Source organism: Rhea americana, unplaced genomic scaffold, assembly GCF_003343005.1.
Source record: "Rhea americana isolate MKP2758 unplaced genomic scaffold, rheAme1 scaffold_129, whole genome shotgun sequence".
In the NCBI taxonomy this organism is placed as follows: Eukaryota; Metazoa; Chordata; class Aves; order Rheiformes; family Rheidae; genus Rhea; species Rhea americana.
In genome coordinates, this window is record NW_028185361.1 from 591075 (window position 1) to 616401 (window position 25327).

At 35.0% G+C, this 25327-nt stretch overlaps 1 protein-coding gene across 5 annotated transcripts in view; it reads right to left on the bottom strand.

Annotated features, from left to right (window-relative positions):
• DENND4C (DENN domain containing 4C) overlaps positions 1-25327 on the bottom strand; it is a 71613-nt gene that overhangs the window by 24992 nt on the left and 21294 nt on the right. For all 5 annotated transcript variants that reach the window (XM_085326217.1, XM_085326219.1, XM_085326218.1 and 2 more), the window contains exons 3-20: positions 19262-19514; positions 18349-18418; positions 17009-17178; positions 15175-15416; positions 14224-14290; positions 13536-13594; positions 12085-12229; positions 11536-11711; positions 8438-8538; positions 6445-6663; positions 5348-5493; positions 4879-4914; positions 4601-4731; positions 3097-3229; positions 2421-2627; positions 1590-1718; positions 707-851; positions 232-378 (exon numbers count right to left, since the gene is read on the bottom strand). In XM_085326217.1, coding sequence (XP_085182343.1) covers positions 232-378; positions 707-851; positions 1590-1718; positions 2421-2627; positions 3097-3229; positions 4601-4731; positions 4879-4914; positions 5348-5493; positions 6445-6663; positions 8438-8538; positions 11536-11711; positions 12085-12229; positions 13536-13594; positions 14224-14290; positions 15175-15416; positions 17009-17178; positions 18349-18418; positions 19262-19514 — 2576 coding nt within the window. The remainder of the gene's footprint in view (positions 1-231; positions 379-706; positions 852-1589; positions 1719-2420; positions 2628-3096; positions 3230-4600; positions 4732-4878; positions 4915-5347; positions 5494-6444; positions 6664-8437; positions 8539-11535; positions 11712-12084; positions 12230-13535; positions 13595-14223; positions 14291-15174; positions 15417-17008; positions 17179-18348; positions 18419-19261; positions 19515-25327) is intronic.

Genomic DNA, 25327 nt, shown 5'->3' on the forward strand with positions numbered 1-25327 from the left:
TTTAAGATAACAGCACTTCTGCTATGGTTCACTCTAGACTAAAGAAGGAGCGCTGATTAAAGTAAAGGAATAATATTCAACAACAGTACATTTCTTTCTCTTTACATACATATATTTTTTTCTTTACAACCTCTGGAGGATGAAAGCAGTGGTGGAAAATTAACAGCAGACTAGAAAACTTTGTTTTTTTAGGGGGGACTGTTAGTAGCAAAACCCAGCAGAATCTAGTACCTGTGCTAGAGTGATTATCAATGGAATCAAGCCTGACTAAGTCTCTGACGAAGAGAGTGTGCTCCCCACTGTTAGCATCATTAGAACTATCCACGCTACCATGGCTCACCATGTCCCCATCACTTCCACCTGTGGTATTCTGCAGAGCTAAAGACATGAATGAGAGCTGGTTAGTAATAGAGGATTTAAAAATTCGGATTTTCACATAAATCTGACCTCTTCAGACAACAGTAAATACTTTTAGTTGCACAAAATAATAATATAGAATTCTAGCAACAGAATTTAGACAACTCATTCTTCAGTGCAAGACAGATATTCTGATATTGTTTAAAGCATCAAATTAGCAATTATCCATTTTTATACACTTTAGGAAAGATTTCCCACTTGTAAAAGCCACAATGTTAGATGCAATCCCTCAGAAAGCATTTTGCACTCTTATCTAGCAGAAACAAATCAATTTCAACTAACATATTACCTGATATCACAGCGACTTGTGAGTTCTGCGATGCTTTCTTTAGACACTGCCTAAATTGTGCTGTGCCACGGACTACATTTCGTACCTTTGTCCACAGAAATATGCCACTGCGGTTACTGCTAGGCCAAGGAGATTCTAAAACTGCCTACAGAAACAGGTATTACAGTAACAATGGTGCAGTAATAAAGTAAGATGTACAGTACAGTATGAAGCTTTCCTTTTCATTCTAAGAAAAAAAGATATTTCCTTTCAAAAGTGTTAAGAAGGACAATTATCTGAATTTTTATGAATTGTTCTCTTTTATCCCACAGTGCTGGATAGAATAGCTGAGTGACAGTGAACGATGGACGAAGTAAACAAGATGACTCTTGTTCTCATTCATATACTACAGTAGCAACAAAAGACTACAGTAGTAGCTCTTTTCCTATTATTTTATCTAGTCTAGTTTACTAGAAAGTTCTGTCAGAACATTACAGGAATTTGGAAGCAAGGAAAGGAGAAGGCTATCATGCATGAATCCTGCTACCATAGAGGATATATCTAGGAAGAGACAGGTTCCAAAGCTCTGACATGGAAGCACTAGATAGGTATCAAAGCTTGGAATTGGAAACACTGTACATGTGTAGGTCAACAGAATTGCTGTTAGCTAAACAGCACAAAAATGTAAATGTAAAAAAAATGTAAAACCATACACTATAGATCAAGTGTAGTGTAAGCATGGTTAACTAAGTATTAACACTAAGCAAAGGCTGTTTGCCCAACAGAACAATTAAAACTATGTGTAGAGCTAAGAAACGATCTTCAAGATGTGCTACAGAACAAGAAGGCAGTAAGAGCAGTAAGGCAGACTTTGGTCCAGTATCATTATCAAGATTTCTCCTACCTTATTGTAATAACCGTAAGTGATGGCATTTGGCTCTATTCCAGCATTTTTCATTTCAAAGAGGACTCTCACAGCTTGAACAGGTTGACCCCACAGCCCACAGAGCTGCATTACCACTCTATAGCAGACCTGACAAGATACAGAAATTCACAAGTTGATTGACGACAAGAATTTTGAACCAATTTACGTTCTGCCCTAATTTCCAGCTGTTGTACACATAAAAACAGTCATGTGATTGCAGTTACTCAATATATAATACTCAACAGCCAGAAGAGGGAGTAAAAATTAAACAAGAAATCATACTTCAGTTGAAATAGCATCAGCAGTTACATTACTGAGAATGCTGACATTTTTTCCACTTGGCCCTTCTGTTTGCCAAATACAAGGGAGAAGGAAACACCCACGTAAGAGGAAGGATAACCTCTGTGCCTGTGGATACTACTGAAAGAATGGAATGGTGTATACAGACCAAAAAAGAAATTACACTATCCCTTCATTCAGTAAGGTTGAAAAAGTATTAATTCAAACTACACTTTAATAATTGGGATATTCAAAACTCTTTTCTGGCAGAATATTGGGAGAAGACTAGCAGCACAAATTTAGAATACCTAATCCAGCTGACCCTTTGCTGTTGATGAAAGAAGAACTGAATTTTTATTTGCCCTTGTTAAGCAGACCTTCACTTCAGTGGCATTGAAATAGGTGAAACCAGAAGTCCATAAATCTCTAACCTGCTAGTGGTGGTGAAATACACCACATTTACACTTTACCTTCTACTCTGTGTTTGTGGTAATGATTTTTTTTATAATTTTTTTATTTATTAATACTCACCTCGTCTAGTGGCTCCACATCAGTTTTCCTCATTTTAATGAGAACATCGTATGCCTGCTGCAGTGCTCTAACCTTGGGATGTGCAACTCTGATGTAGGCTGGCAGACAAATAAACCATAAGCTGTAACTATGACTGAAGAGACATTTAGCCCATTGTGGGGGACTCAGGTAATACTTCTTGGCTAACTTATGGGCTGTTTTTATCTCCTGCAGAGATGAAACAAGACAAAAAAAACACAACAAAGATGGAATATCATCAATCTAGAGACCATCACTAATTCAAATACTGGCTTCTTAAAGGTGAACATTTAGTAACTATGGACAAACACCAAACTGAAGCTCCCTTTTAGCACCCCACTTTTAAGCCTCTCTGTAAGTAAAAATTGATTTCAGAATTAATTCTCCTTTTCTCCATGCAAGTTTTCTACCTTTTTTAATATTATAGCCTAAAGCTTAAAAACAGGTTTAGCACTGACCTGTAATCTCAGCAACTGAAGTCATTGCTTTCTGTTTCTTTTCTTTGCAAGTATGCTTCTCAGTAAAGGCCTACTCTCCAACAATGTAATTTTCAGTATAAACACAAAGAAGCAATTTCACTAAATTAAAGAGTAGCAATTTTACTGAACAACTATACATCTTTCAGTGTTCAAAGTGAATACAGTAAGACTAATCTGACCTGTTTTGTCCTCTTTGCCATGAGTGCTGGACTATTTGAAATGCTGCCTCCTGTTGGGTGTCTGTTGAAAGACAGTTTGAGCTCCTGTGGCCTGTCAAAGAGCTTGAAATCTAGTCGTGGGAAGTTCTTATAGCTATATATATATAAAAAAAAAAACAAAAAAAACTTTGTTTCATATACTTGCTGATAGCAGGAAACCCTTGCAAAGACAACTTACATATGAAGAACATACAGAGGAGAAGAAKAAAGCAGGAGAGAAAAGAAAAACAGCAACATCAAGTCTTATCACAACTCTTTATCATCCAGGTATCACAAGAGGACATGTTGGACATKGCATTTCAGTAAACAACGGAAATGAGAACCAGATGGTTATTTATACCAGGTAGGTCCTTTCTGCTCAGCACTGGTGAGGTCACACATGGATAGCTGGGTCCTGTTCTGGACTCCTTCGTACAAGACAGACATGGAACTGACTGGAGCAAATCTAGCATAAAAGGCTACTAAGAAAGTCTGAGGAGAGGCCAAGAAAACTGGGATTGTTTAGTCCAGAGAAGAGAAAGTTCAGGGAGATCTTATCGATGAGTATAAGTATTTGAAAGGAGGGTGTAAAGACAACTGAGCTAGACTTTTCAGTGGTGCCTAGTTACAATACAAGAAGCAATGGGCACAAACTGATATACAGGAAGCTCCATCTGAATCAAAGAGAAGCCAAAAAAAAAAAAAAACCCACAACAACAAAAACAATACTTTACTGTGAGGGAGACTGAGCACTTGAATAGATTGCCCAGAGAGGTTGTGCAGTCTCCACCCTTGGAGATATTTAAAGGCCATCCCCAGACATTGTCCTGGGCAAACTGCTCTAGGTGACCCTGCTTGGATTATATGATCTCCAGCGACCCCTTCCAACTTCAACCACTCTGAGATACTGTGAAGGTCATGGGAGAACAGATGATGATTAACTAAGACAAGAACTGGAAAGAGAATCCTCATTACCTCTAAGAGAGATAGGTAGAAAAAGCATGCCCACAGTGTCTGAAAATTCCATATATCCTGCACAAAGCTGAAAAACACTGAATGAAAGAAGTCTGAAGAGTGGAGTGGGTTTTTAGCTCTTTGCACTCACTGGCTGCAGATCAGTAATACTAAGCAGATTCGTTACCTCCTCCCTTCCTGCCCCCACTGTGAACCAAAGACAGTGCACTGCAGTTACTACAAAATATACGTAAGCAATAGGAAAGTATTACTACCGAGTTGACAAGGAGTTACCAAAGAGCTAACAACAAAAACTTATTTGCCCTCAAAAAAGCACACAAATATTGACTTCTAGAACTTTAGAAACTTACTAGATTCCAAGTAGATCATATCTGTTCAAACATTCTTCATAACATTTTATGAAGAAAAGTGTTGCACCAAGATCAAACATCTGTCCACATGAGCATTCAAACTCTCTACTTTCACCACAGTGAAACAACAAACCACCATAATTTGGCTGTTTGACTTCTACCTGTATTTTGGTGCTCGGTCCTGTCCATCATCAGGGGGAGGTTCTGGTGGCATAATAAACACCGTATGTTCACTTTTTTGTGACTCATCAAGCTCAATCAACCGCGCATCCTCCACAGAGTCTACATCAATCTGAAAACAGAGTTTGTATGATTGGCTTTGGGAGATGTCCATTTTAATTACATTTCTTCTAAATACTTAAATGCCAGGTCCACATCTGAATATTTTCATTTTTATTTCATGATCAAGTATCCCTAAGCATTTTGAGAGGTAAAGTACCTTCTCTCCTTTTTCTGTTCCTTTATCCGGAAAGAGCTAGGAAATGAGAAAGGAAAAAAAAAAGTTAGAGCTTTTTCTGAACTGAAAAAAAGAAACCCTAAAATATTTGACTTACAATTGTGACATTTAATGAGAAATCAAAACAATGACACTAAATTGTCATATTACTGTGGAAGCAATTAATAATCTCTTTTTGCTTTCAGCAAAGGAAGTATTTGTAAAAGGCTGCTATGAAAAAACTTTGTATCTGTTGATATTCTGAAGTAAATTAGAAATCCTAAATCTGTAATAGGAAATCACCTTTGTTTAATTGAAGAAACTACTATTTTGCAGATACTTTCAATATGACAACTTAAGTATGCAATATAATTAAGTGTGCAGCATACGAACAATCTGCAGATTATAGCCAGAACAATAACACAAAATGATCAAAAGTATATCATTTAATAATATTAGTATTTGTTTTCACCTTTTCTATGCAGTCATCAAAAAATGCCAAGCCAGTATCTTTGTCACTCACAAAACTACACTCTTCAATAAATCTGCTGAATATCTGCGTTTTGGTGAGATGCGTGTAAAACTTTGTATAGGCACGGTCTCGACTTTTTAAAAATCCTAATTAGAAAAGAAAAGGAAAACACAACTAAATACCAGTTACAGGTTCTATAAGAAGCTAACATTTAAAGTGTAAACGGCAAAAAATCCAATGCTTAAGTTTCTATTAATCAAAATGTCAGTTTTATTGACAAATAACCACTTAGCATCATTTGTATTCAAATGATTAAAGTAATAGCTTTTATCATTATTTTTTCCACAGTTAATGAAGTACATGCCATACAATCACCCCATGTAATCTGCTCCCCGAGTCTGTTTATTTTTCATGCAAGAACAAAAGGAGGTGATGACCTCATACAGATTCAGAAGTGCTCAAACCTTCCCCCTCCCCACAAAAAAAGAATTTATGTATAAGTATCAGAGATGCTGGGCTTGAAAATATTTAAGACTTTCCAAACATTTAACTAAAGTTCTCTTCTCAAATCTATATTAAAAAAAAAAAAAGGAAAAACTACACAAACCCAAAATACCAGTTGCATTTTTAGCTGGCATGCAACTCATGAATAGATCTAAAAAAGTTAAGGTCATAAGGGAAGGAAAATGAGACAACCTTTGCTGACCATTGCTTTTGCTGTATTGTGATCTCTGCCCAGTTCTCCATTTTCCTCATTTATACCAAGAGTATTACTTAGTTCTTCATTAATGGGCTTCTGATGTTTTTGCTCTATACAATTTGAGAAATATACCATAACCTCCAAAAGCTGCTAAGCAAGAGGCTATCACACTACTGAAAGATGATTCCTCTAATACCAGAGCAATTACAAAATTAGAATTCTATTTATGTATATCCATGTTCTACTCAACTTCTAATAGTTTCAGTTTATCCAATTACAATTTGGATATTGCAAAGAGTTGCACAATCAAATGGAAAACTGAACTTTTAAACAGCAATTCAACCCTAAAGTTTTAATATTGTCAACGTTATCCATAGCTGGTCAGCCTCATCCTTACCCTGATGATCAAATAACGAATCAGCAGCAGTTGCTTTATTTGAAGGGGCCTGGGTGATTGGCTTGAGGAATGTTCTGTAACCCTTTAAAATAGATGCCATGAAGCAGAGAAAAGTTTCCTGGATCTCCATCTCAAGTTCAGTCATCTTCTTTTGCCAGGAGAAGTCTGCCTCAATGGGAGTCATCTCTACTGCAGAACCTTCTTGAGTTTTCCTGTGAACTAGTAAAGAGCAAMACATACAATCCTGCATTAAAATTCAGTTTATTAGAATAGGTAACTTCTGCAATGATTTTTTCTTTTTTATATTTGCCAGTATTCAAAAGTGACAAACACTGGGAACAAGAACTCTATCCTGTGATTACATCCCAATCGGTCCAGTCTATATGAAAGGCAGCTACCTCAAGGATTAATTATGAGTTCTTCTAGTCTGTCTTGGCCTATGGGATATGAGATAATGAAGAGAACCTCAACTGAGTTAATATTAATCATATACCCAACTGAGTGTGGTCTTTCAGTAATACTCCCACACAAACACTGTTCTGATTACATGAAATTGCCCATTCAGAAAAAATCTTTTCCAAAGAAAGTTCCAACATTTTTGTATACTAAAGGCTGAAACAAGCAGCTGAGATTGATAATTTATTCTTGCATCAAGCTGAAATACACAGTTGGGGGTTAGGTTTAGCTCAGATGGTTAGAGTGTGGTGCTAATAATGCCAACCTCGTCAGTTCGATCCCCATAAGGGCTACTCGTTTGAGGATTGGACTAGATGATCTCCAGAGGTCCCTTCCAACCTTACTGATTCTGTGATTACCTGTGATTTAAAAATTAGTAGCAGGTACTGTTGAAAGTTTATCTCAGAGTACACTGTATTTCTGAATTTTTCATTTCATTTCAACTTTACAGCTTTCTTTAGCTCTACAGAACCCAGAGGGCTTTCCTGCTACAGCTCTAAAACCTCTCATGCTCATACAGCCATTTCAAATTATTCCCAAACTGATATACTCCAATAAAAAGTTAAACTAAGACTGTTTATCCCAGATTTGTTTAGCCTGAGTTTCAAGGCATTTGTCTTCTAAAGCATAGTAATTTTTTTTTAATCCGTACAGCAAAATTTGTACAATTTCTTCTTTAATTTTTCCTCAGTAGGGTTCACTTACAGTACATTCTGCTAAAACAGAAAAACTCCTTAACATACACCGTTGGTTCTGCTCAAGTTAAAGTTTGGAGCTCAGTCTACAGCAGTTATGTATTAGGTACAACCAAAATAAAAGATGAGGTATTGTAAACAACAGCTATTGGGAAAAAAAAATAGAGAATCTACTTTATAAACACTGTGTATCTGATGTACACGTACGAGCTTTCATCATCTCCTTTCCCAAAACAATGCAACCAAACATATTCTGAACCAACTTATCTTAGAGCCTTCCAACTTACCTCAGAGCTCACTGAAAGGGGTAATACCTGAAAAACTGATAATTGCACTTACAACTTTGCTCTTACCTTCCAAGTCATTAGTTTGGAATTCTTCTTGGAATTTGTCAAAATTTACCTACTTACTTGATATAATTTTGAGCGTAGAAAAGTCAGTATCTGAGTTATTCAACAGTATCTGCAACAAGCTTATCTCACTCATATCCTCCTTCCTTCTGTTATTTTTAACAGTTAACTTTGAGTAATGCTGTAGGCCCAGGTCCAGAAACGTGTTTCAGCTGAAGCTTTGTTTAAATATCATTAAAACATGAGCTATGGCTAGAAAAGCTAAATATAGCTCAAATTTGAAGAATTTAGAGCAAAGAAAACAAAAGTCTGGGGGAAAAAAAAGAAATGTACTATATATGATAGAGGTCTATATGTTTATACATTATTTTTTATTTAAGAGTTGTAGGAGTGGACCAGAAAATTTAGTAGTTTTGTTGGAATATTTGCTTTCCTTGCTCTTGGTAGTTTTTTCTTACCCCTCCCCCTCGACTGTTTTTGAATATATTTCACCTGCTGCCAGTTGTGGGTGCAGTTTCTTTAAGGTGCTGAGCAGACTTTTACATGGCTTCTTAGGAAACTGTTTCCAGTTTGTGCTCTTCTTATCATCTGATCTAAAATACAGGGGAGGAAAAAAGGATACATAATATCCATAGAATATCTAAGAATAGCTTCCATTGGCCTTAATTACTTTATTTGCAAACCTTAACTAAAAAAAAGGGAAATTATATTGGCAATAAGTCTTGTGACTATCCCTTCTGTCAAAAACAAAAGATGAAGCAATGTAACTAAACTGAAGAATTTAATTTCCTCATATATGGAAAAAGTCTTAATTAACAGTGGAACTTTCTCCATTCTGCAAGGAAGATTTGCAGTTACTGTAAAAGTTAGTTTAAAATGTTGGAAAACCAGTCTGGTAACTTCATCGTCACATGGTACACGGCAGCCTGCCATACAATAATTCCGTTTCCATTTCCAGAATAAGTTGGCAGGGACAAGGAAGATTGGGAGTTCAGTTCACAGTTTGAGAATTATATAGTTGATTAATTAGTGGAGTAAACAGTTGCTCATCTTTGTTAGCAGGACAATGCCAGACCTTGTTTAGCAGACTGATATAAAGTGAGAGCGTTAGGAGTGTATCCCGAGTCCTTTAAGCCTTTTTCTGGAAGACTCGGGAGAATTTCTGAAGCAGAGTACAGTGAACCATCCACAAAACATAACTTAACACTATCTGAGATGATATTGTCACTGCTTGTTTTGCACTTTGCAGTGAATGTTCAATCAGTTATTTGCTAAACCAGCACAGACATAGAACTTTAAGATGGGAGCCAGTTTTTGAGTTTCAAAAAAACTATGAGGATTTCTTCTCCCTTCCCTCTCCCATAATGGCATGCCTAAAAACAACATAAGCGCAAGCTGAACTGTTCCAAAAATGCAAGAGGAAAAATCTTACCATAAAAATAAAACAAACTCTCAAACCTATGCCCGAAAAAGGTTACTTTCCTTGAGCAGTTTTCAATGTTACTTTCACAGAGACAGTTGAAAACATCCAACAATAGACAGGAAAGAAGATGCTGAATGAGTAAAAAACATTCAGCATTTTTTTTTGGCAGTAAATAAAGCTTCGGTCTATCATAAAGAAGCCACTAGCAAATTGCTCTGGAAAGACAGACTGATGGACTGACGTACTAGAAAACACTGAAGCGTTATCCTTCAGTTATGCAATCAAAAAACAATAATAGCCAGCAACCGTGCCGTTAAAAGCTTTTATACCTAGAAGTAATGCAACATCTCCACAGAAATAAAGACGGGCAACAAGAAATATTGATAAAATGAAAACACATCATTACTGCATGCAGCATCTTCACTCACTAATAATACTTTACAATTCTACATTATCATCAACACAAAGTGCTTTATGGAGATTTGAATTCACATAAGACAAAAAACTTTTACAAGATGGAAAAATATCCCCATTTTGCAGTTAAAAAATATTTGCATGTAATGCAAGTACCAAAAGCTCATATTCACTTAAATCAACATTCAGATGACTTAACAACAGATATTCAACCATTCTGTAAGTCAAATAAGTGTTAGAAATGAGTGCCCACACAAGAAGGGTAATGGCAGCCAAAACCATCAGCTGACTTTTTTTTTTTTTTGGGGGGGGGGGGGAGAGAAAAGATTTAAAAAAGAGCAAAGCAAAAGGTTCTAAAACCTTCTCAGTGGAATGCTCACAAGAGGCCAGCCCCGAGAGATTTTTAGTTCAGTAACCAATCAAAGTGAGGTTTATACTTGCTCTTTCAATGACTCATTCCAACAGAATCTTGGCATTCACATCTGTCTATTAAATATTGTACTGTTCCCATTTATATCATTTTTCTAAAACCCACTCTATAACTTCAATTCTGCCTATGACAAAAATATTCAGGTATTTTCCACTAAAAAAAATTATCTTCATATAAATGAATAACCTTCTTCAAGTATCTTCAATAAATTTTTATTTTCACAACACTTGTTAAAATTACTCTTTTGGGGGTATAATACTTTCAAATACACTGATGAAAATGCTTTTTTRCAGTGCTTTTTTTAAAATGAGGACATAGGAAAGGAGAAAATAAGATGATGAAAAATAAATAGTGCTCTGTGTACTATTTCTTTTGATGCTCCAAATAAATAGAAGTGTTTCAGTAATTTAAAGGAAGCTTTAATAGACCATCAGAGGAAAGGTCCTCTTGACACAATGAAAAGCAGGAAAGCATTCAATTGACCCAGAGATGAAATGACTAATTTAACTCAAGTGAGCAAAAAATGAAAAACAACTCAGACTAAAAAAAAAAGTGACATATGATGTATACTTTCAGAGAAAAAACATGCACTTTATTTAGTGACATTCATTCTCATCTTGAAATGTCTTAGATGTCTCTTTCTACTTATGATCTAGATAATCCAAAAATGAAACTTGATTTCATCAAGTTACTAAATTAAACATCATCTTGTTTTCAAAACCATTATTTGTACTATCATTTAAACACATTACAGAAAAAAGTAATTCTGAATCAGCTTCTCTTTGAGAAGAGTTCTCTTACACAGAACTCAGCTCTACTTTGTGAAAAAAAATTTCTTTATAATGTTCCTAAATAAAACACTTATTTAAGGCGCCCTGAGTTCAAGCTAGCATGAAAAGGTGTCCTAAGGGGCCCTGAAGCTTTAATATTCACACAAATATTCACTGGCCACAGTCAGGTAAATCAAATTCAAATGTGGTAGTGCAATGTAAGAATGTGAGAAGTCATGTGGCATAAAACATGCACTCTTCTTTCTCTTTGGTAGCTTATATCCTATTTCCCTAAAGAGTATTACTAGAACTGAAAAAAGTTACCATTGTAACATTTAGAGCAGCATTCGCATTACACTTCTACAGACAGCCCTAAATTCTGACTCTTGGCTTAATACATTTTGATTTGCTATGAAGCATTAGAAAAGAGAAAAAGGATAGAGGATAGACAGGAACGAAACTGTATCGGACAAAACAGTTTTAGTAAAATTATATCTGAACAATTCAGTAATTTCTCCATCCATAGATAAATGTAGAACATCACAGAACTTACATGTACACCATGTTTGTGTCTAAGTCGATGCACACAATATCCTGTGGTGGATCATACAGATCAAAATATCGTGAATCTACTCCAACAATAAATGGAACAGGTGCACTGAGCACAGTGGCCAGAGACAAAGGACAGAGAGGGATGTATGGACATTGCCACTGAAATGGAAATATCATCTGAAAGAAAAATTGAATGAAATCAATATAGTAAAACAGGACAACAGACACCGTACAATAAAAAACAAGTGAAGTTGGTACACACAGAAAGCTGAAATGAAATTGCTGAGAATCCTGCTACACTGTCAGAAGAAAGAGTCTTCAAGTCTGATCACTTATTTAAATAGCACATTCCTTAACTATCTATTCAAAAATGTTGATCATTCCAGTACTTATAAAAAAACCAGACATACTACAGTACTTCAACTAAACGCTAGTGCAGAAAAAAATGATTTAGTGTGTTAATTTTAACTTAAGAAAGTCTAAGAGCAGTCAGTTATTACAGAGGTAGCACTGATTTTCTCCACTGCTGTACAGAACACTTCGTACTCACAGCTACTACAGCTTCAGCAACTCCTGTCAACACAGCTGGTCTAAGAGAATGGAGGAGGATCTTGCCTTCTAGTAATACAAAAAGTAATAGAGTAGCACAGTTTTCTGGTCCAAGATTCATGAGCAGAGTGCTAAAGTTTGCTCCACTAAAGGGAGGAAAGGAGAGGAAAGACAAGAAAAAAAGTTATAGGATTTTAAAAATACTCCCCCCCCCCAAAAAAAAAAAAAAAAAAAGTACTACTGTCTGAAACCTCTTCTGAAATCTGTTGGGGACTGACTAGCTGAGTAGTCCTAGTGTCATTACCGCACATCAAATATCTATCTAGCTAGTAAGTAATTACCTCCCTGCAAGAATTCCACTGCTAAAAACCAAACTAAATTAAAAATTATACATAATTAAAGAAGTACAAGTATGCTATTGCTACCATGTGCTGTTTATGGCTAAGGAACAGGCATCTTGTCATCATAAAGCCTACTTTATTACTATGGCAAAACCTTGATCTAACTGGTTAATGACTAACCCAAGCATAAAATGACAGTGGTAGCTTCATTTGATGGAGATATTTCAGGTAAGAACTCACGAACATGAATATCCATTTAATATCAGAATCACAGTACCAAATTCTAATAAGTCAGGTAAAAATCAGTCCACCATTCTGATGCAAACATACACTTAATTTCTACAATTTATTCTCTATTTCATTTGTTTGGACTGCATAGACATTTATGAATTCAAGTGGAATCTGTAAGAGTGGGTAGATGCAGAACTGTCAATGGAAAAGTGTGGTGGCTTGCTGCTCTTTCTCATACAGGTGGTTGTGTAATAGACGTGATTAAACATAGGATTCTTCTAAATATATATGACAATGTTTAAAAAAGAAATACCAGATAAAAAGGGAGAATGCTTTCACACACGTTGGGAGCTCCTGACCAGATGGTGCAGGTAGTACTCAAAAATTGCATCAATGTGCAATCACAGTAATCAATTTTAAGTTACATTTTAGATTCCAGGATGTTTGCACAGTTCTGTATTGTTTGTATTTACTTAACTGCTTGAAATAATGTTGGATCAGAAGACGGAAAAAAACAGGATACTAAATAGTTTTATTACACATTTTAACAAAAATACATTTTTGGAATCTGTGCTGTAAGTCACACAGACACACACACACACACATACAAAAACACACATGAGAATATATATTTTCCCCCACAGCCTTCTTTTCTCTCCACTGTTCTACAATAACTTAACATCATCAGTTACTCTGAAATGAAGATGGTTTGTTATCCTTTCGTAAGAGACAGAGCTATATCAAAAAGAGCCACACTATGTAACACTATAAACACATCTTGAATTTTCTGTTTATTCTTATAAACAGGCTAATAATGCCTCATTGCCATTTGCCTCTTAATTTCTCAAGCAGTATACATTTAAAACACAAATAAGAATACCTTAACGGCAAGGGTGTAGAAACTGGCTGAGACAGTATTAATGCATCATGGACAGAAAGCTGAAAAATATAAAATAGTAAATGACTGATAGGGACAATTCAAAATTTAATAAAACATAATATTCCAATCTAAATGTGTTTTCAAATAACCTAATAAAATGCCTAGCAGACTGAGGGTCACAATGTTAGGCAAGAGATGTGAATCACATACAGTCTTTGGTGCTTCTGTTCACTGGGTCAACAGAGCTTATGTTAGTCACTGAATGATTCTGACAAGTTACAGGAGAATGTGACTCAGTGTTGAACACATAACTGCTGCTAGGTGATTAAATAGAGAATCACTAGAGATAATGCCCCAGGAGACTGCAACATTCGATCTGCAGGAGAATGTAAGCAAGCGATTGAAAGACAAAAGAATCCCGTCACAGAGCAATACAAATGCTGCCTATATAATGAAAGAGTAATATATGATAGAGATTTCAAAAATGCATGTTGCATTATTCTGCCAGTTGTACCATCTGAAGTTTTTTTTTTGGTTGTTGTTTGTTTTACCTCAAGTTTGCATCCTTCTCACCCCTTTTCCCTCCCAGAAGAGGAATTTTTAAAGCTGAGTAAAAGCCTAACGGAAAAACCTTTCTAAAGTAAGAAAGGATCCTTCATTACCACAACACAGAAGATGTTTTGCTTACTTGCACAAGAATTCTCGGCCTTTGGGGTGAAGGGAAAGGTATATTGTGCATAAAGTGAGATATGTGCCTGAAAAGAAGAAAAGACCTTAGAAAAGTAGCACAAGGGACTGACGTCAATCATATTTTTTTAATTACCATGGTACCATGTCCTAGGAATTTTACTAAGATTTATTTGCCATTTTTATAAGTTTAGGAGCCTTTTTATGAAATCTTAAGGAAAAATAGCTCCACTCACCCATTTTTAGCGTGCAATATAATACTGGCAGCCTTAGGAATGTACGCAGAAGATAAGAGTGCACTGGGATTTAGACATGCCATTTTAAGTCCCAAGATATCAAACTGTATACTACAGAGTTTCTAACGAAGCCTGGCTAAAGAAACTACATAATTTATTTCCAAAAGTCTAATGCTGTTGTGAAGATAGTACCATATTTAAATGATCTTACAGAACACCATACCATACAACTAGCCTCTATGCTATAGCCTCTAATAAATTATGTAAGTATAGAAGATAGAAGTCTCCTCTAAGTTACGTATATTGACAATCCATTTGCATTAGTTTTCATGGCTCATGGAAATAGATTTAGATATTAATTGTTAACTCACAAAGTCCCTGAGCTTTTATTTAGTAATTTAAAATGCAGCACTGTGAACATTTAGCAAATATGGATCTTGTAACTCAGCCATCTGTCTGACATGGGTAAAGGTAAAAGTAAGCAGGCTTGACAAACTAACAGAAAAGCTCTGGTAAAATCCAGTTCATTTTTCTGGCACTGTAGAGGCAACACCACTAAATGGAAGCAAAAATTACTTTTATCAGTACAATATAAGGTATACACCAAAAGCAAACGCATGGAGCAAGCATCAGCTAAGTGCCACATGTATAAACCACCTCACTTTGAACTGATACAATTGTCTGCCATACATAAATTTGGAAAATGGTTTACATACTTTTCAATGGGAAGAGGATGAGGTCCAGAGACAGAGAGTTTGTAGATGAACATAAGAAATTTTCGAAATGCTTCAAAGAAAGGCCAATGTGAAAGAAGGCAGATACATTTGTTAGAATTGATAGACTTGGAAGTAATCACTTTTCTCTCTACAGCTGTCAGGAGCCCCAGCTGCAATTGTTGCTTTTCTGTTAACAGTTCCCGGGGATAAGGCTCATAAAACTGAATAGCAGCACCATAAACCTAAAAAGATGAAAAAAGAGCTGAGTAGATCTACTACTAAAAGGAAGGTTGGGTTAACATTTCTGAAGCAGACTTAAGCCTTTGGTGTTTGCACACACACTACAATGCTTTTGTTGGTGGCTTCTGAAGCTACTTTCTATTTATGTAACATGCGTAAATAAAGTACCCTTATAAAAGAAATGTGAAGTCTTTTAGACTCTTGGGCCTCCCTTCCTCTTTTTTCACAGCACTTTCCTCAACAAAACGAAGATAAACAATAAAAGGAATAGAACAGAACCAAATGATACATCATGACAGAACAGTATACATTAACTGTTACAAGTCAAATCATGTTAGGAAATGCTTGTTTTCAATAATACTTCTGCATTAACACACTAAACAAGAAAACTTATTTTACTTTTGAGTTTACTTATTTTTTAAAATTAAATAGGTTCCAATCTTTTCTAAAATTCCCTCATTTGTCAGATTTTCATAATTAACTGAATTATTTTGGCAAGCTGAGCAAAGGGAGGAAGAGAGGGAGATGTATACCACAACATCTGTTCTTTCAGAAAAAAAAAATGGCAGTTTTTTTTGTATAAACAAGGTTTAATACTTGTTAAATCAGTATTAAGGTGGCAAAATGCTTTTGCTTCTTGCTTGGATGTAAATTTCCATAACTGGGGATCCAGACAGAGCAAAACACATATCACAACCAGTATTTATTATGACATCTTTTATAATTTAAGCTGTTAGTGATCATTAACAGAATCTAACTTATCCTTCATAGCAAATAACTAATCACATATTACATTTGCTTACTCCCTCACATAGTTCACACACACACTTATAATTGTTGCTGAGATGAAGTAACAGCTAGGATACTAATATCAAACTTGTTTCATTAGCAGCATCTATAACCTGTAGTACATCAAAAATCTGTAATCTTTGCCTGCATAGAGCTGCCACTGCCTTCTTGGATATGGCCCAAGTCATGCAACACATCGCTGGTGTGTTGCCAATGTATGCTAGTGGCCTAGTACAGATTAAGCAGATCCTTGGCCTTCTGAATTTATCGGTTCACGCAAACACAACTGAATTACTAGGCGCTGCTGCTCGTAAAATCTTGGGAATCTTTCAGATGTTATCATTCAGCACATACTTTTCCTCTTTGCCTTGCTGTTTTCTGGTGACTATTTCCCTGTTCACACACAGAAGGATCTTTTATAATAATCATGGAAACCTTTTATAATAATCATAAGAACTTAAAACATTATTAATACATGCAGTAGCCAAACATCCCCTTAATAGGCAAACTCCTTTTCCATTGCTAGGAACTTCTTGCTTGAAAGAACAGGGAAATTCAGATCCTTTGACCTTTCATTTGGCTAAGCATACAGCTCTGCTTCTGTAAGACTAACTATCACAAACTCTTCCAGGTATTTCTTGTTTGGGCTTACATTTGTCTTATAGGAAAGCTTTAAATGTATACTTTTATGAGGCAAATATTTAACAATTTCTTTGTAATAGTTCTCAAATATGGAAAAAAATGTCTATTTTACCCTCTATCAGCCATTTAATTTAAAATACAAGTTCACTGCGTGCAGCCATACCTTTTCTGCAGAAGAACAGGTCAGTACAAATGTTGAGAATACTGGTAGTGGATATTTGGTTTGCGGGTCCCAGCATTCAATAGTAGCTCCCATAGGAAGGCAGAAGAGAGGTACAGAATCTGACAAAGGGAATGACTCATAGTTCTCCTGAGGGTATCTGAAAATTAAGCCTGGGGAAAAGAAGGAAGAGTAAGTGCACTTAATCTGCCAGCCCTAACCTGTGTGAGCAATATATTTAAATTGAACACCAAAATCTAGCTGAGTTGGACATAATAGCTGGAGATTACATCTACAGAAGTAAAAGTCTCATTTTACAGTAAGGCTAAGTTATCCAAATGATTATTTGGAAATTTTAAATGGAGAGTCTTTCTTTTGATAACCACTCAAACAACAGCAGATCGTAAAAACTAAGTGAAGTTTAACCCAATCAGGAATCATCTGTGCTACTTAGATGTGACATTTAGGGGGATTCTATTACAAAGAAATTGATGGTAAATCTATTACAATAAGAGCAGCAAGATCTTATGAACTTGCTAATCACATTTTCTGCTCATCTATTGATGTGTTCTGTATTAACCACTTTAACCGTTTAATATGCTTTCAGAAGCATGTTTGACTCTACCTGCTAGAAAGTATGCACACAAACATCAGCTTACTATTGCTGCTTATCTAGTTACTTTATGATACATTGTTTTCTATACTTTCCAGTTCTACTTGGTAGGTTTTTTTCCTTTCAAATGAATTTCTCAGGTTTATCAGTTATTAAGAACAACTGCTTAAAGTTTTTTTCTTGGACTTTTTCATTAAAAAAAGAAATCTATAGCAATGCATTAAGTTATAAAAGTGAGATTTAAAAGAAAAGATTTTCCTGTCATTCATTGTTTGGAAGGTGCACTTTATTAAAGCAACAAATAGATATGAAATAGAAAAAAAGGAAAATATTTATCTTTCAAATTAAATGCAAAATGTTGGATTAGTTGTGAGACAAAAGTAAATATGAATAAGATTGTCTGTATCTCCAATTATTCCTTCTTTTCCATCCATCACCAACACAAGAGATGAGATACAAAGTCTTCTGTACTTCTGCTAAAACTTCTAAGCTACCAAATCTGTCATGATATGAGCTACATTAAGAGCAATGCTCTTCTTTGCTTATTTTTTTTGCCCAAGAAAAAGCTAGGGAGGCAAAGAAGGCATTACAGGTGTTGATTTCAACTAACATGTTCTATGAACAGAATTTTGATACACAGCACTTAAACTTTTTTAATTATTTGGTTTCAACAAGCTATTTAAATACTTCTGTTAGCATATTTATACAGCCTGCTTCTAAAATTACTTACCAGCTTTATATGCTAGTGAGTTAGAAGCTGGCACAGACTTCTTATAACAAAGGTATACACTGGAACCCCACTGTAAGACAAATATCACCTTAGAGCAAACAAGGTTACAACAGGCAACAGAGAAAACAAGAATATTTGAATGTACTGCCACTTTCAAACAAAATAGACATTCAAAGAATAAAATTAATGGCTGGTTGATCACCTTTGAGATTACAGATTCATATAAAATAATCACTACCACCATGCCATTCTTTGGTTTATTCCAATCTAAGAATAGGGAAAATAAAACATTATTTTCAACTTTTACATTTCTTTTTTTGGGGGTGGGGTTATTTAAAAATCAGAATCTACTGGGAGTCTCATCAATGGCAATGAAATTCTAAATGTTTTCACTAGAAGCTTTTATGGCACTTCTATGAAATGAGTTACATAGTTTTCTGAGGCTGAAGCATGTGATTCTTCAAACGGTAGAACGTAATCAGACAAACTGTCAAAAATTAAAAAACAAACTAAAAACAGTGACTGAAAAAAAAGAGTACAAGAACAGACTGTAAGCAGTAATTATCATTCTTTCACTCCTTAGTAACATAGGCGTTATTAACAAAGAAAAAAAAATTGTTTGTGATTCATATTGAGTGTCAGCACTTTAAGAAAAAAAAGTCCTTAGTACTGCTTTTAAAGAGGAACTAGGTATAAATATGCAAACTGATAAAGGGAGTAATCAGATTTAATAAATAGTTTACAGGGAAAAATCAGAACAAGAAGAACTACAAAACTAAAGTCTCTCACACAGTATATGGAATGAAAGAGTTGTGATACAGCAGTAGAACAGTCATAAGAGAGCTAGTGAGTTCGAAGAGCTATTGCTTTTGTTTTTTGCCTTCAGAACAAAAAGATAAACTTAAATTCTCACCATGCCGCAATTTAAATTCTTATCAACTTTGCAGAATGTATGAGGAGGGGTTTCTCCTTTGCTGGTAACAATAACACAGATATCTGTCACTGCCAATGAATTTTGAGGTCGTACTGAAGGAGCCCTTCGATAAGTGATAAAGATCTGTTGAGAAGAAGCTGAACTATTGTTAACATTGGCACAACGACCATAAGGAGTAGCCTGAATCACTTCGCAGCCTGAAATGATACGTTCCTTCCCTTCATATAGAACTCTGCAGATAGGAGAGAGGAAAAAAAAAAGAAAAAGAAAAAGACACCCACATATTATGCACATTCAAATTATATGTAAAGTTACTGGGGCAAATTCGCAGAAATTGTCTACCTAGTAGCCACTGGCTTTGCATGCTATTACCACACCATTTTAAAGTCCATTTTGGATTTTGTCCTTGCTCATGTCTATGAGGCAAAGAAACTTTAAGGTATTTATATAGGCTAAAGAATCTTCAGGGAAACTGTAACTATGAAGAGAGAAAATCAAGTCACACAAACAGATATACAGCTATTGCATTAGAAGAAATGCTGCACATAAATTTAAAAGAAGCTTTAAATTGTGTGTCTCCATTATATTTGGGCACATCTTATAAATTGTTTCCATCACTAAAATCATTTCAAGCTTACTTTTTAAAATAAAATGTTGGGGAGATAACAAGAGAAGACACTGGATTAATTTTTGGAGAAATATATCAGTGAAGATTTATATTCATAGTTTAGATAACAGTTCTTAAAAAAGAAAAAGACAAAAAAGGCAATCCCTTTCACAAGAAGGATAGAAAAAATAACTACACACTGACTATATTCTTCAAAAGCAGAAGATATCTCATAGCCCCGTATGGCAAATACAAAGCTTGTATCCACTTCCTTAGCCATCTAAATTCCTTGGTTAGTTCTCAGTTGCTGCTTAGAACTTCGTATTTTTAGNAAAAAAAAAAAAAACACACAAGAAAGATCCTTTACAGCACTTCAATAAGGTGTACCTTTGCACCCAATCTTTCCACACATAAAATCATTAGGACGACATGGGACCATCACAACAGCTATGGAAGTCAAACTATACACCAGTGCATCATTTCATAACACATATGTTACAATGGGACAGGCTTTACCTTACTTTCCATAATCAAATAAGCAATGATTCCATTTACTTGATTCTCCAGAGCATACAGAATATTTGTCACTTTCAGATGAGTTTACAGCTTTGTAGTGCAATACAAAATTTAGGATAAAGGTAATATATTTATTTACTTTTTCAATGATTTTGGTCTGCAGCTTCCAACCTACAGTCCACAACTTTGCTTTAAAATAAATAAATAAAAATAAATAAATAAATAAAACTTTAAAAAAAGCAGACAAAACATAGATAACTGCTTCAAACCATCCTGGGCTAAATATGCTACAGACCACTAAGTAGGTACATATTTGAAAATTTCAAGTATATAAGGTTAAAGTCTTTTTTCCAGATCTAGTGATTCTCAGAACAATGTAACATGAAGCTTTCAAAAGTCCTAAAAAGACTACTGTCCATTTTCAAACTAAAATAGAAATTACTATTTATTCTGATTCCACAGAACAAACATGAATCACTTGTGATAGTATTTTGAACACATCTCAAATACAATCCTGGAATACTTTAATAAAGCAAAGAAATTGCATGAGTTGAAATTATATGAACGAATATGAACGAAGTAGCTATCAGGCTGCCAAATACATTGATTTAGCTAATTCTTGGAAGACTATATTCTAACCTTCAATAATTGTTCCAGTTTGTAGAGTCCAACCATTACGTTCTTGCTACATTTAAATCTGATAATGACTACACTGTTCAAAAGAGTGTAATACAAGTATTACTTCAGCAAGTACATGCTAAGCCAAATATTCTTATGGAAAAAAATGCTCTCTTTATTTTGTTATCTATTTCATAAAGTTAAAAAAACAGTAGCAGCAACTGTCAAGACACCTTCATTCAGGCATCAGCATAAAGATTATATATAAAAACTCTTCATATCATTGCCTTACATTAACCAGAAYGGAATATTAACAGATCAGTCTCTAGTAGAAGCTTTATTTTCAATATTATTTCAACGTTATGTATTTTAATTAATTTTTAAGTACAAATTTATTTCAGAAATATTTTTCAGTTGACAGCTTTTGAGAGGGAAACTGTATTTATATAGTTTATATTAATATTTGTAATTAGCTATTTATCAGTCAATTCCAGCAGTTCAATTTTTATAGGTTTTTAAGTACTCCCAGAAAGATACTTGAAGATTCAAGAAATCTAGTTGAGCAAGTACTTCTAAGAGATAATAGGCTAATCAGTTTTCAGTACTGAACAAYAGGGCCCCCCCAAACCTGCCACCCCCACACATATTACAGAAGTATTATTAAAAATAAATCATTTCCTGACTTCATGCATAATGATGATATTAAGAAAAACAACCAAAAAAAATACCAACAGATCATTCAAAATAAATAATGATTTTAGTGATCCAGGTCAAAACATTAAGAAATTATACATGAAATATTTAAGTTAATGTGCTATGTATACAAAGTCCTTCCTGAGAGGAGTTTGCTCCTACTTGTTTTAACTTCTCAATGTCTGCCTTCAGATTCATTCATAATAATCAGGATAAGACTCGTTTCCTGCTGCTAAATTTACATCCTGGCCTTGATCCTAAGTACGTTTCATTCACCTATACATGCTAGCAACTTTAATGAAGTTTCATCTCAAGAAAAACATAACCTACAGTTTCTTCCAGATTTTAGGCCCTTTCCAAGCTAGACTAAGAACTTGATATCTCTTCACAAGAGTGTTTCACACTGTATGTGTAAATGCCATCCTGACCAGTTTTACCAGATTAAAGGTATGCCTCAAAAAAAAACAGATAACATTATTTAGAAGATAAATGCTGCCTTCTTGCAGATATAGAGTTTTCTTTACACCAAGATTTTTGATTCAGCTTCTGCAAACCATTTTAAAGGCAGACTGTTGCAACATTGCATAGCATGGGCCTCCTCTTCAGTTTGATTCCTCCCCTATTTGCAGCTAGGTTTCTGCCTTTTACAATCCTTATACAAAATAGCTCTTTACAACAACTCCTCCCATCTCATTTAAGAAAGAGAAGGCAGTATGCAAATACTAGATAATAAAAGAGGTAAAACAAGCAAACAACACTGTAGGCAGTAGGGAAGAGCAGAAACACGGGCTCAAGCAGAGAGAGAGGATTTAGATATATCTACTGCCACCACCATTATTATTAATCTAAACATACAATTTACTAGTTTTGTCATTATTATTACTGTTTCAAATGTTACTGCCAGATGTCACATAAGTGAGTTTTAGGGTACAATGGAAGATATTGGCTATTGAGAATATCTTCCAGTTTCTCTTTTGCTCCCCAAAACTTGAGTTCATTTTGAGTTCAGCTCTCCTGCAGATACTTTCAGAGAACAGGTATGCTGAATGAGACGGGCCCCTGGCACAGAATCACTAACCAAAAATTTCATCATACTTAAGAAAGTCAGTATTTCCTTATATGCCCAAGGAAAGTTAAGTAATGTTTGGATTACTCAGTAATAAAAGAACCTCTGCTTCAGGTAAGAAGTCTAGTATTCTTTCCTATACATGCAACCTTCCTCCCCAGCTCGGTTCTTACTATAGAAAGTGTTATAAATAGCTCTCCCATATTCATAATCGAAGTGAGCGGGGGGGAAAAAATCAATTGAAGGTAAGATCTTGTTTCAGAGTCACATTGTACCTAAACCAAAACAAATCTCAAATCTCAGTTCACCTCCACTTCTGGAATGGTAGGAAAAATATTTGGAAGTAGTAAAATGACTGGTAAATTAATTTATTTACAAGTCTGTAGACTTAAGATACTGAATTTCACAGCTACACACAAGTAAGGGAGCTTAAAGAGCTCTCATTTAAGAATGACAACTTTATTCTTTCAAATAAAAAGAGCAAACATCCACTCCTATTACAAATACAAATACAGGTGATACAGTTTTTAGAAATTTGCATATTGCATGCCACAGCAAATGCAATATCCAGAAGCTGGACACAGGGCCTAATGCATGCAAGTGAGGACTGCAGTAGGAAGTCACTTTAGCAATTTACAGATACTTAAATTTAAAAACAAGTAGAATAAGAAGGTGGGAAGGAAAAGAATAGAGGACATGGAAATAAAGAATACAAGGGAAATAACAGGAAATAAAATAATCAGTAAGGTAGGAGCACAACCTCATCTCTATTCCCTCCAAAAACCCACTTGTTTAATAATTATTTGTTTAACCAATTTACCTGAAATAGCCCTGGAAGAAGTATATACAAACATATATATACTCATAAATAATCATTCGAATGCTAAGGCTGCAAGATAACTAAGCTTTAGATGCATCTTAACAAACTGGACACAAGATTATGGATCAGACCATTTCAAAATATGTACTTTTCCTTACACTGTATTTCACATACAGTTCCTTATTTTAAAAGATAGTATAAATTTGCTTTCAGACTATACACTTAACATATACTACATCTCTTGCCTCAAACCCCACTTTCATTTGAACATACTGACATTTACAAAAATTTGCTCTAGCCATCTTTTGCATGTAGCTTCAAAACAACAGGAGCAGCAGGGGGAAAACGTTAACATGCATCATTGCTCAGAGAGAAAAGCCTCTCGTCATTTTGTTGTGTGTGACAACTGAACTAAATTTTTCTATGTAAAACAAATAAAATGCATGCTACTTGCCAAATACCACACTTTTCACCAATATTTTAAAAAAATGCATCTGTCAAAAGCTTTTAGTCAGTCTGCTACTTTTCTAATTTGCTGTACTAGACTCTACTTTTAAGTTAGCATTAATAAAGTGGAGATCAACTGCAGAGTATATATGCAACTACATTCTAGTATTTTGCTTGACATGATTAAACTTAAAAATGAAATTAACTAGTCTTCGTTTAGCCTAGCTATTAGTAGAGAGATATTTATGTCTTCAGTTCCACTTCATTACTTATTTAATTACTAAATAAGGAAAACCATGCACATTTCTTAATTTATCACCACTGTTGCAGTTTCCCTCACCCATGCTCCACTGTCTTTTTCTGATTCTTCTCCACGGAATTCTGCAACGTTCTTTCCCAAATGAGAGCAGTAGCAGTGCTACATGCAGCAGTTTAGAAAATCCAACACAGTAGTGCTGCATGGGTTATCATAAATTATTACCTTAAGAATCTAGTAGTATAGAGTACAACATTCACCACCTCAAGATCTTGGAGGACCTTTCAATATTGGTCCTTAAATACTTACAATAAAATCAGTATCCTGAAAGTAATAAAATTAGTTAAAAGCTTCTCTGTCCAGGTTGCCCACCTGCATTTAACTGAGCACCGAACTTAAAGTACTCATAATGACCAACCACAGAGTTCAGATAAATTTCAGAATGGAACAGCAGTTTACCGGCCTAAATTCTCCCATTTTTCAACATAGCAACTATATTGATAACAAAGCCTCAAACACATTAATTTGACTTTAAGAAGCACCTAAGTTTATTAAATTGTCTACCTCCAAAACATTATTTAGAGAGTCATTTGTTCAGAAAACCACCCCGCATAGGAGCACCAGCTTGCAGCTGAGCACACATGCCAGACATAAGCTGACATCAGGAAAACACAGGAAAGATTACTTACTTTCAGATAAACTCTGGTGCTAGTCTGGATTTCAGAACTGAGAATTAGCAAATTTCAGAGTGAAAATGCTGCCCTTGTATTGTAACCTTGAATCTTAAAATTCACCCCTTTAGTCTTTAGAAATTAAAAAGCAGTAGCATCACATACTTTCCAAAGTAAGCACTAATTCTGAAACACCATTCTTCTTTTAAAAGGAGTATCTGAGACCAATTAAAACTAGATTTTTTCACTCTAAAATCAATTCTGTATCTACATAAATAGAACAGCTTACTGATCTAAACATTCTGTCTTAGGCTTCAGCAAAAAGAATTTACAAATATTTCTGGAGAATGA